General features: G+C 47.1%; 1 protein-coding gene across 1 annotated transcript in view; it reads left to right on the top strand.

The window, feature by feature from the left end:
* LOC149468115 (uncharacterized) overlaps nt 1-10438 on the top strand; it is a 368056-nt gene extending 357618 nt beyond the window's left edge. The window contains 1 exon segment of the mRNA XM_089670677.1: nt 9242-10438. Coding sequence (XP_089526803.1) covers nt 9242-10438 — 1197 coding nt within the window.
* Nucleotides 10439-13553: the final 3115 nt, after the last annotated feature.

The following is a 13553-nucleotide window of genomic DNA, read 5'->3' as shown; positions in this document are numbered from 1 at the left end:
CATTCTGGTGTGACCGGCGATATGTAATGTGTATCACAATCAATGTTATCACGTGTAGGCCCTCCAGCGTGTGCTCTTACGTTTGGGTGTGCATATATGTGGGGGTGGGGGGTAGGAGTTATGTACTTGGGTGTAACTTTAATTCTTTACAATTAAAAAAAAGCATTTTTACTTAATGGGACAAAGTCCTCTATGTGATGACCTTTGATGACAGGTTCTCTTTATTGAGACATCCAGGGTCTAAAAGACCCCCAATGTCTCCCCTGTACTCCATTGGATGTAATGTAGAGCACATCGCACCGCATTACATTCTTTGCCGGCCTCGATGGTCGGGAAATCTGTCATAATGTCACTTCTGGCTCAGGACAAGAAGGGAGTGAACATGTCCGCTCTCCTCCGTCCCCTCTACCCTCCGACACCCGCTGACCCGGGCCCACAGATGGGCAAGCAGAGCCGGGGAAGCATAGTAAGTACAGGAGAGGTTCACACACACGGGGTGTCAGAGGCTGGCACCTGAAAGGAGAGCCCTGCGGCTTGCCCTCAGCAGGGATAAAGATTAAACACAATACTTGCCCGGCCCCCAGAACTACATATCCCGGGCGTCGGGTGATGTAAAGTGACCATCCCTGCATGATGAGCCGACATTGACCTCACAGCACTGCCTCAGAGCAAACTAGTCATAGGAAGGATCAGATTTATCATTCCTTGTCTGCAGATCTAAAACTCATCAAAACCAGTTCAGAGACCAAACAAACCCAACAGAGAAAAGGGGCCCCGGACCCCAAAATTGTAGTAAACACTAAACAGTCCAAACAAAATGTCTTCCCATGGGGGGAGTAGTTCTTCAATGTCCAGCAACCCTCCTATTCCCCCCTCACATCCACATCCTATTATTGTGTGACCAATACCATCCAAATCATTCTTACTTTCATTTCCCAAAGTTATCCGTCTACAAGGAGACCTGTATAGATCACATGACCCCACCAATGAGGATGGAGGAGGACCGGAGTCACATGACTGAGAAGATACTAAACCTCACCCTGGAGATCATCTACCTGCTGACCGGAGAGGTGAGGAGGATTCTGGGAGGTCACATGACATCACTCTGATCTGTATTAAAAAAACACTGACCGGAGAGGTGAGGAGGATTCTGGGAGGTCACATGGCATCACTCTCATCTCTATTAATACAACACAGACCTGACCGGAGAGGTGAGGAGGATTCTGGGAGGTCACATGACATCACTCTTATCTCTATTAATAAAACACAGACCTGACCGGAGAGGTGAGGAGGATTCTGGGAGGTCACATGACATCACTTATCTCTATTAATAAAACACAGACCTGACCGGAGAGGTGAGGAGGATTCTGGGAGGTCACATGTCATCACTCTGATCTCTATTAATAAAACACAGACCTGACCGGAGAGGTGAGGAGGATTCTGGGAGGTCACATGACATCACTCTTGTCTATTCTGGTCAATAGACCATTTTATTTTTGCACACATTTAGATGATGTCAGGTGGTTGATATTGTTTTATTTGTCTCCTGATCTGTAGGATTATGTTGTAAAGAAGAAGTCTAGTGGGGAGCCAATCTCAGGAGGATGGAGCAGAACCCGGAGCCTCACCATGGTGCCTCCATCTCATTCTCTGATACCTGAGAGGGAGAAAGAGCAGAAGATTCTGGAACTGACCACCATGATGGTCCATCAGCTGACAGGAGAGGTGAGCGGTGCCGGGAATTCTGGGACATTCTCCAGTAACAGACAAGGGATGTGTCTGGATGGTGACTGTATCATTGTGTGTGTCAGGTTCCTATAAGGTGTCAGGGTGTCACTGTCTATTTCTCCATGGAGGAGTGGGAGTATTTAGAAGGACACAAGGACCTCTACAAGGACGTCATGATGGACCATCAGCAGACTTTGGGTTTTGTGAAGATTGTAAGGAAGGAATTTCCCCGGAATGAGACGATATTGAAGCTCACCCTGGAGATCCTCAGCCTGCTGACTGGAGAGGTGAGTGTAATGAAGGGGTTAAATCTGACTCGGCTGTACACTGGGAGGGATTCAGAGTCACTTGAAGTCTTCTGATGTTCTGTAATCAATAACGACATCCACACAAGTACTATGAATACATAAAGTGTCCGGACTCTATGAGATTTGGTTATAGCACAAGATGGCGGCATTGGTTATAGAAGAGAACAATCTCAGCTTTAGTCCAATCAGAGAGACCCATGATTACCAGCATGCCACGCCCACTGACCACTAAATCCATGGGTGACATTTCCTGGTGGGTCAGTGAGCCTTACTAGTAAACCATTAGTGACTCTATTATATGACTTCTAGAAGGAGCTATAAATCTGACCCCATTGTCATCATATCATTGGATGGAGATGTCTGTCCTTTGCTGAGTCGGCACATTGTGGCCAATCCCTGGAGAATAAATCTAGAGCTGACCATAGAAGGGAGGGATTATGGGAGAGTGAGATTTATCTTTGTATCACACAGAACTGTACAGGAGTCATGAAGAAATCTACCGACAATGACACCAGAAGGAGATCTCATCGTATGACCACAAGATCCTCGAGAATCCAGAATCCCATCACCATCCCCCCACCTCCATCCCTGATCCCTACAAGACAGAAGACACAGAAGATTCTAGAAGTCACCAAGAAGATGATGGAGCTGCTGACAGGAGAGGTGAGCGGTGCCGGGAATTCTGGGACATTCTCCAGTAACAGACAAGGGATGTGTCTGGATGGTGACTGTATCATTGTGTGTGTCAGGTTCCTATAAGGTGTCAGGGTGTCACTGTCTATTTCTCCATGGAGGAGTGGGAGTATTTAGAAGGACACAAGGATCTCTACAAGGACGTCATGATGGACAATCAGCCGCCCCTCACATCACCGGGTAAGAGGAGACTTTATTGTAAAGGAGAGAGCAGTACGGAGGATCCACCTAGATCCCCCATCATCTGATAAACACATAGAAACAATGGATTCAGTCAGTGTGTGTGTTTCCTACAGATGGATCCAGTCATGGGAACCCACCAGAGAGATGTCCCCGTCCTCTGTATTCCCGGGATTCCACACAGGAAGGTCACACCATCCCTCACCATCATCAGGTAGATGATGACAATTATTGGTAGTTGTGATTTATACACAGCATGTTTGTTACAATGAATGTTTTATTATATCTTTCAGAGTGGAATCCTCGGGGATGATAATATTGATGTTAAAGAAGAGTATAAAGAGGAGGATGAGGAGTATGGAGTGATGGAGGAGTTTTCAGAAGGACACAAGGAGATGATGGAGCCACCTAATACCAGGAACCCACCAGAGAGATGTCCCCGTCCCCTGTATTCCCGGGATTCCACACAAGAAGGTCACACCATCCCTCACTATTACAAGGTTGGTGGGATGGAGAATCTAGAACATGGACTTGTAGAGACTATGGGCTCCAATCACAAAGCGGTATCTTCCCGTATCCCAGTATGTAGTAAGATGCTGCATTCTGTTTTTTAGTAGTGAATCCTGCGGGGAATTTACCACTGGTGTCCATAGCAACACTTGTAAATAGCTTGTTGTTAAGGAGAGGGCAGCCGCCAGTGTCCCCAACAACCAGTAAACAAGGAGCGGACGGCCGCCAAGTTCCCTGCTGACAGCTGTGACAGGTCTGGTATGGATTTTGAGGGGAACCCCGATGCCAAAAAAATAAAATTAAAGGAGTGAGTTCCCCTCCAAAATCAATACCAGACCCTTAGTGAGTGCCCACCTTCCTCCTGAACCATACCAGGCCACATATTCTCAACATGGGGTGGGTGCTTCAGGGCAGGGGCACTCTGCGCCCCCAAAAGCACCTTGTCCCCATGGCGATGGGGACAAGGGTCCCTTCTTCACAACCCTGGGCAGTGGTTGTGGGGGGGCTTTGGGTGGGGGACTTATTGGAATCTGGAAGCCACCTTTAACATGGAGGCCCCCAGATCCCGCCCCCCCACAATGTGAATGAGTTTAGAGTACATAGTACCCCTATTCATTCACCAAACAGTGTAGTGTAAAAAAAAACACTGGAATAAATTTTTGACAAAACAAAAATAAAGAACAATATCCCCCTGATGTAGATCCATCGATGATCCAATCACAATACTCGCTGTCATCGCTGAAAAAACAAAGCTCCCCTCCTGACATCTGACAGCTTTGTCGCCTCCCACTTCTAAATAAACTAAGGAATGCTACTACCCTGTGACATCACTGGGTGGCCTTGCCCTCTTGTTACGTCACCAATACAACATGCCCCGGTCAGTGACGTCACCAATACAACATGCCCCGGTCAGTGACGTTACCAATACAACATGCCCCGGTCAGTGACATCACCGAGTGACACCGTCTCTTAGTATATTTAGTGGCAGGAGGCAGCAGAGCTGTCAGACAGAGGGGAGTCTTCATTGGGAGCGGAGCTTTTCTTTCCGTGACAGCGAGCATCGTGATTGATGATGGATCTACACCGGGGGGGACATTTTGCTTTATTTTTCTTTTTTAACTAGTAGCCGACCGCAGATAGCCGAATGACGGCTTCACTGCGGCTGGCCAGTTCTGGGTGGACGTCATATGACGTCCCCCCAGAACGCGCTCGGGCGCGCACCCGGCGATCTCCGTGATCGCTGTGTCCTACGGACACAGCTGATCACGTGATGTGGTAAAAGGCCGATCCCAGCGGCCTTTTACCACGTGATCAGCGGTGTCCAATGACACGCTGATCAGAGGGAAATGCAAGTGCCGGTTCTCGGCTGCACTTTCCTCACGCTGTCAGATCGTGAGGAAAGTACTGCCGAGAACCGGCAGTTGTCAGAGCGGGGATCGGCACCGATCATCAGGACACTGATGATCAGTGCCCTGATGATCGGTGCCCAGCAGTGCCACCCGTAAGTTCCGCCCACCTGTGCCCAGCAGTGTGCCCACTAGCTCCGCCCACCTGTGCCCAGCAGATCACCCACCTGTGCCCAGCAGTGCACCCACCTGTGCCCAGCAGTGCACCCACCTGTGCCCCTCTGCAGTGTCACACACCTGTGCCCAGAAGTGCCACCTACCTGTGCCCAGAAGTGCCACCCACCTGTGCCCACCCACCAGTGCCACCCACCTGTGCCCACCCACCAGTGCTGCCCACCAGTGCCGCCCAGCAGTGCCACCAGTCAGTGCCCAGGGGTTGTGCCAGTCAGTGCCACCAGTCAGTGCCCAGCAGTGATGCCAGTCAGTGCCGTCTATCAGTACCCATCATCAGTGTCACCTATCAGTGCCGCCTCATCAACGCACATCAGTGAAGGAGAAAAAATACCTGTTTGAAAAATTTTATAATAAAAATTTTTTGCATTTTTTTTATTTATAGCGCAAAAAGTAAAGCGCCCAGTGGCAATTAAATACCACCAAAAGAAAGCTCTATTTGTGAGAAAAAAATGATCAAAATTTCATATGGGTACAATGTTGCATGACCGCGCAATTGTCAATCAAAGTGCGGCAGCGCTGAAAGCTGAAAATTGGCCTGGTAAATAAGGGGGTATAAGTGCCTGGTAGGCAAGTGGTTAATAAAGGACTTGTCAAAAACTGCCTGCTGTCTATATAACAGAATACTTTTTTGGGGCGAATAATTAGGATTACCATGTACCCCATACTCATTCACATGGGGTGAGGGATCTGAGGGCCCCCTTGTTACTTTTTGTAAGTCTCCTGCCTGCAAACCCCCACAGCCACTAGGCTGGGTTGTAGGGAACAGTCCCTTGTCTCCATCAACATGGACAAGGTGCTCTGGGGGAGCAAAGCTCCCCCCCCCGCCCCAGAGCATCCACTCCATGTTATGGGCACGTGGCCTGGTATGTTTCTGGAGGGGGGGGTCACTTGCTTGTCCCCCCTTTTCTGATTTGCTGTGCTGCATGCTCAGATAGGGGTCTGGTATGTATTTCTTTCATTTTGGCAAGGGGCCCCCTTTCAAAATCCATACTAGACCCCCCAAGGAGGGAATCCTACGCCATTTTCTTAATATTTCCTTGCTGGTAATTCTTTTTTTTTAGATTTATCGGTTGGTTTGGATGCGGCAGCCGCTCGCTCTTTACCAAGCAGTACACATTTCCTGAATGCCGCATGTCTCCACCACTAATTAATGACCGCATGCATTTCATTCTTTATTTCCTTCTGTGAATGTAACGCCTGTTCATGCGGTATTTACTGAGCGTGTTCAGTGTTTGTGGTCAATACCGCAACACGGGATAGGAAATGGACAGTTTCAGGATGGCATGCGGTATTTAGGGGAAATGTACCCACATATCACATGTGATCTGCTTCTGTGAAGGGAGACAATGTGTGGATTTTGTGTGATGTCACAATCATAAATCTTACATTTTACAGATGATATTTTCTCTCATTTCCTTGATTTAGAGTGGAGATCCAATCGATATAGAATTTGAGGTGAAAGCAGAAGAAGAAGAGGCGTATGTGAGGGATGATCAGCAGTCTATGGAGGAGGATGGAATAACGGGGACATTTATAGAGGAGGACACTCCTACAGAGATCAGCACAGGTGGGTCATGAACACTAAATCCATTCCTCCACCCATACTGCTCACTGATTGGTCCAGAGTAGGGCGGGAACTGGGTGATATCAGCCTGTAATCCCCTGGTCACTTTCCTGAGCTGTGTTCCCCGTCCTGTATTCCTGGATTTCTCTCGGATAATCTTCCTTCTCTGTGCTGCAGACACAATTTATGTATCTAGACTGGATTTATGGAGGTTCTGGGGTTCAGCTGGCAGCAAAATGTTGATTTTTACTCTAAGCATTGCATAATGTAGGCACCCAGGACATGTGACTGGGGTCTCCTGCCTTGTGCCTGACTCCTCCAGGGGACCTTCTCTGTTATCTGCTGGCTGTGCCGGGTGGAGGGATATGTCTGTAGTGTCTCAGCCCCAAGTCACTGAGTGCAGTCTCAGGAGATGGGAGGCAAGCAACCCTTTAAGGACCTTAAATTACTGAATACCAATATTATGAGTCCTGACCATTACATTATATAATTTATATTGTACATTACATACTCCTGACCCCTGCACTATATAATCTATGTTGTACATTACATACTCCTGACCCCTGCACTATATTCTCTATGTTGTACATTCCATACTCCTGACTTCTGCACTATATACTCTGTGTTGTACATTACATACTCCTGACCCCTGCACTATATACTCTATGTTGTACATTACATACTCCTGACCCCTGCACTATATACTCTATGTTGTACATTACATACTCCTGACCACTGCTCTATATACTCTATGTTGAACATTCCATAGTCCTGACCCCTGCACTATATACTCTTTGTTGAACATTCCATAGTCCTGACCCCTGCACTATATACTCTATGTTGTACATTACATACTCCTGACCCCTGCACTATATACTCTGTTGTACATTACATACTCCTGACCCGTGCACTATATACTCTGTTGTACATTACATACTCCTGACCTCTGTACTATATACTCTATGTTGTACATTACATACTCCTGACCCCTGCACTATATACTCTATGTTGTACCTTACATACTCCTGACCCCTGCACTATATACTCTGTTGTACATTACATACTCCTGACCCCTGCACTATATACTCCATGTTGTACATTACATACTCCTGACCCCTGCACTATATACTCTATGTTGTACATTACATACTCCTGACCCCTGCACTATATACTCTATGTTGTACATTACATACTCCTGACCCCTGCACTATATACTCCATGTTGTACATTACATACTCCTGACCCCTGCACTATATACTCCATGTTGTACATTACATACTCCTGACCCCTGCACTATATACTCTATATTGTACATTACATACTCCTGACCCCTGCACTATATACTCTATGTTGTACATTACATACTCCTGACCCCTGCACTATATACTCTATGTTGTACATTACATACTCCTGACCCCTGCACTATATACTCCATGTTGTACATTACATACTCCTGACCCCTGCACTATATACTCTATATTGTACATTACATACTCCTGACCCCTGCACTATATACTCTATGTTGTACATTACATACTCCTGACCCCTGCACTATATACTCTATATTGTACATTCCATACTCCTGACTTCTGCTCTCCCCCCTCCCCCCACTGCTATATATACACATAATATGGATTCTCTTGTTCCCCCCATTTCCTCCCAGCTGCACATTATATATCAGATGATGTGATTGGAGCACAGACTTTTACATGGTGATAATAATGTGATAACATCCTCCAACTTTGGACCCTTAAACAGAAAGTGATAATGAGGGAGGAGTCAATACCCCAATGATGGTGGTCTTCAGGATCAGTCCAGTCTTCATCTTGGTTGTTCTCCCCCCATCCTCACTCTCTGACCTCTGGTGGGGCTCAGCCCCGCTGTTCTTCATGACTAAATCATGGAGTAAATAAGGAAGTGCAGTACTTCTTGTGTTGGGAAGATGGCGATGAGTGATAGAGGGGGTGGGGACCCTCGTCCTATAATCCCCTCATCACTGTCCCTCCTATAAAAGACAGTTCTGGTTGTTTCCTCACTCTCTGACTAAGGTCCATGAATAAAGAAATGACCTGGTAGGAGATCAGAGGAGCCATTTCCTAGTTCCCTTGAGGGTGGAATTGTAAGCTCCTTAGAGACCAAGCTGCCTGATGTGGGCGGAGTCCTGGTTTGGGGGAACCAATCAGCTCCTGTCTAGTAATCCTCTTTGTCTTTGTATTTTAGTCCATGGCCTGGAGATGAGGAAAACCTCTGAGGATTGTCTCACTTTGTCTCCAGACTGGAAAGTAGAAGATGAGGACATCACCCAGTATAGTCCAGGAGAAAACCCGGCTCCCTCCAATGTCCATCCGGCACCACCCAGTGTAGATGGACCATCGGATTCCTTGTATCCTGAGGAACCTCAGACTGTGCGGGACCGGGCCGGCCTTCCAACAGGGAAGAGGTTCTCCTGTACTGAGTGCGGGAAAGGTTTCCATTATAAATCACATCTTAATGTGCATGAAAGATCTCACACGGGAGAGAAGCCATATTTCTGTTCTGAGTGCGGGAAATGTTTTTTAGATAAGTCCAGTCTGTCCAAACATCAAACATCTCACACGGGGGAGAAGCCGTATTCCTGTCCTGAGTGTGGGAAATGTTTTTCAAGGAAGTTCAGTCTTCACATACATCAGAGATCTCACACGGGGGAGAAGCCGTATTCCTGTACTGAGTGTGGGAAATGTTATTCAAGTAAGCCCAGTCTTAACACACATCAGAGATCTCACACAGGTGAGAAGCCACATTCCTGTCCTGAGTGTGGGAAATGTTTTTCAGACAAGTCCAGTCTTCATAAACATCGGAGATCTCACACGGGGGAGAAGCCACATTCCTGTCCTGAGTGTGGGAAATGTTTTTCAGACAAGTCCAGTCTTCATAAACATCGGAGATCTCACACGGGGGAGAAGCCGTATTCCTGTCCTGAGTGTGGGAAATGTTTTTCAGACAAGTCCAGTCTTCATAAACATCATAGATCTCACACGGGGGAGAAGCCGTATTCCTGTCCTGAGTGTGGGAAATGTTTTACACAGAAGTCCTATCTTTACAATCATCAGAGATTTCACATGGGGGAGAAGCCGTATTCATGTTTTGAGTGTGGGAAATGTTTTTCAAGGAAGTGCAATCTTTACATGCATCAGAAATCTCACGCAGGGGAGAAGCCAAATTCCTGTCCTGAGTGCGGGAAATGTTTTTCAGATACAGCCAAACTTCATTTACATCAGCGATCACACACGGGGGAGAAGCCATTTTTCTGTCCTGAGTGCGGGAAATGTTTTTCAAAAAAGTACAATCTTCATATACATCAGAGAACTCACACGGGGGAGAAGCCGTATTCCTGTCCTGAGTGCCCGAAATGTTATTCAGATACGTCCAGTCTTCATAGACACAAGAGATCACACATGAGGGAGAAGCCGTATTCCTGTCCTGAGTGCGGGAAATGTTTTTCACAGAAGACTGATCTTCACAGACATCAGAGATTTCACACAGGGGAGAAGCTGTATTCCTGTCCAGAGTGCGAGAAATGTTTTTTATGCAAGGTCTTGCTTCACACACATCAGAGATCTCACACTGGGGAGAAGCCGTATTCCTGTTCTGAATGCGGGAAATGTTTTTCACAGACGTCCAATCTTTACAGACATCAGAGATCTCACACGGGAGAGAAGCCGTATTCCTGTCCTGAATGCGGGAAATGTTTTTCACAGAAGTCCAATCTTTACCAACATCAGAGATCTCACATGCGGGAGAAGCCACTTTCCTGTCCTGAGTGAGGGAAATGTTCCTCACTGAAGTCCTGTCTTCATGTACATCATGGATTCCACACAACCCTGGAGGTGTATTAGTGTAGGAAATGTCTTCTAGATGAATGTTGATGGACATCCCAGCTCTCATGTGGGGAAGAAGCACACCCTGATATACACCTCAGATATACTCCATGGCTGATCTTCATCATGGAAGAAACAGTTCATAAGGAGATGAGAGGCCCCCAAAGACATGGATGAAGTGTGGGACCGGGTTGGTCATTGATGGCAGGAGAAGAATAACAATGGAGTGCTGGCCTAGAGCACTGGGCTGACTTTTCATTGGGGTGCAGCCTACAGTGAAGGAAATGTGTATTTGCTCCCCTCTGATGTTGAATGTTCGCCCCTCACACAGAAATGATCGGTCTAACAATGGAATGTTCGGTGTAACACTGAGAGACAGAATACAACAACAAATTCAGCAGAAATGCGTCTAACAAATGATGACTGATTTGCATGTTCATGAGGGAAAGAAGGATTTGATCCCCTATCATTCAGCAGGATTTCTGGCTCCCAGGTGTCTTTCATACAGGTAACAAGCTGAGATTAGAAGCAGTCTCTTAAAGGGAGTGCTGCTAATCTCATTGTGTTACCTGTATAAAAGACACCTGTCCACAGGAGCAATCAGACCATCAGATTCCAAACTCTCCACCATGGCAAAGACCAAAGAGCTGTCCAGGGATGTCAGGGACAAGATGGTAGACCTACACAAGGCTGGACTGGGCTACCAAACTATGGCCAAGCAGCCTGGTGAGAAGGTGACAACAGTTGGTGCAATCATTCACAAATGGAAGAAACACAAAACAAGTGTCAGTCTCCCTAGGTCTGGTGCACCATGCAAGAGCTCACCTCATGGAGTGTCAATGATCATGAGAACAGTGAGGAATCATCCCAGAACTACACGTGAGGATCTTGTCAATGATCTCCAGGCAGCTGGGACCACAGTCACCAAGAAAACAATTGGTAACACACTACGCCGACAAGGACTGAAATCCTGCAGTGCCCGCAAGGTCCCTCTGCTCAAGAAAGCCCATGTCCAGGCCAGTCTGAAGTCTGCCACTGAACATCTGAATGATGCAGAGGAGGACTGGTGGGAAGTGTTGTGGTCAGAGGAGACCAAAATCCAGCTCTTTGGCATCAACTCAACTCGCCGTGTTTGGAGGAGGAGGAATGCTGCCTATGAGCCCAAGAACACCATCCCAACTGTGAAACATGGTGGTGAAAACATTCTGCTTTGGGGGTGTTTTTCTGCTAAGGGGACAGAACAACTGCACCGCATCAAAGGGACGATGGATGGGGCAATGTACCATCAAATCTTGGGTGAGAACCTTCTTCCCTCAGCCAAGGCATTGAAAATGTGTCGTGGATGGGTGTTCCAGCATGACAATGACCCAAAACACACGGCCAAGGCAACAAAGGAGCGGCTCAAGAAGAAGCACATTAAGGTCCTGGAGTGGCCTAGCCAGTCTCCAGACCTTCGTCCGATTGAAAATCTGTGGAGGGAGCTGAAAGTTTGAGTTGCCAAACATCATCCACCAAACCTTAATGACTTGGAGAGGATCTGCCAAGAGGAGTGGGCCAAAATCCCTTCTGAGATGTGTGCGAACCTGGGGGCCAACTCCAGGATACATCTGACCTGATTGCCAACAAGGGATTGGCCACCAAGTACTAAGTCATGTTTTGTGAAGGGGATCAAATCCTTCTTTCCCTCATGAACATGCAGATCAGTCATCATTTGTTAGACGCATTTCTGCTGAATTTGTTGTATTCTGTCTCTCAGTGTTACACCGAACATTCCATTGTTAGACCAATCATTTCTGTGTGAGGGGCGAACATTCCATTGTTAGACCGATCATTTCTGTGTGAGGGGCGAACATTCAGCATCAGCAGGGGAGCAAATACACATTTCCTTCACTGTATATGCTAGAGATGGTCTGCATATAAATGGAAGGGGGTCTGCTGTGCTGGGGGAGGGGTTTATGGGAAGGCTGGAGGAGTATATAAACTAGGATGGAGGGGGGAGGGAGAATTCAGTTTTAATGGGTAGACAGATCAGACGGGTCAGTACTTGTTGGAGTTACAAACAACCAGTGGAATTGGTACCATTTGTATGAAAATAAAAAATACTCAAAATCCGTGTGAACAAGGTGTAAGTGAATGGACAAGGTGTCGGTGAATGGACAAGGTGTCGGTGAATGAACGAGGTGTCGGTGAATTGACGAGGTGTCGGTGAATGAACGAGGTGTCGGTGAATGGACAAGGTGGCGGTGAATGGAGAAGGTGTCAGTGAATGAAGAAGGTGTCAGTGAATGAAAGTGCTCACCAATGCCAGAAGTGTGCCCAGCACAATAGGTGAGTTGGAAGGTTTGGTGCATGAAGAGAACTAGGATTGAATTGGTATTGCTGAATCTTGGCTTCATTCCTCACATGACTGGGCCATTCATATTCCTGGCTAGGTTCTCTTTCGGAGAGACGGGGGAAATAGGAAAGGTGGTGGTGTCTGTCTCTATGTGAGAAGTGATCTCAGAGCGAGTGTGAAAGAGGACCTAGTTGATGGAGAGTGTGATGAGGCTGAAGGATTATGGGTGGAACTGCACATGGGGGGCGGTACTACAAAGGTCATCATTGGAGTTTGTTATAGGCCTCCCAGTGTTAATGAGGAGGGTGAGACTCAGCTCCTCCCACAGATGGGAAGGGCTGGGACAGTGATAATAATGGGGGATGGTAACGACCCGGAAAGTGACTGGAGTAATGGTACTGCGGGTGTAAACACAAAACAACCCCTCCTGCCCTCTGTGGCCCAGAACAAGGGTGGATAGATGGACCCGGAACTTGAAGAAATTCCCCACCAAGGCATCAAAGGTTGTGCGGCTCTAAACAAGGCTGGGGAAGCCCCACCAATACTGGAAAGCAAAACAAAAAGCGCACCAACCTTGTGCATTACCTCAGTAAAATGTGATTTTATTGGATGTGAAAATATCCTCACAAACAGAGAAGTATAACACGCGTGTAAAGTCCTTAGTGAGACTTGACCAATCAGAGACCAGCCGAGTCTAAACACGAGGGAAGGTTCTCAGAGTCAGGCTGACGCGTTTCGAAGGGAGTCCCTTCTTCATCAGAGTTGACTTGGCAATGACAATCCTCTTCTATATATACC

This window comes from Staurois parvus, unplaced genomic scaffold (genome assembly GCF_062004578.1).
Source record: "Staurois parvus isolate SC_StPar_1 unplaced genomic scaffold, SC_StPar_1.0 ptg000092l, whole genome shotgun sequence".
NCBI lineage: Eukaryota > Metazoa > Chordata > Amphibia > Anura > Ranidae > Staurois > Staurois parvus.
Note: the sequence above shows the minus strand (reverse complement) of the source record. Positions and strands in the feature narration are given on the sequence as shown.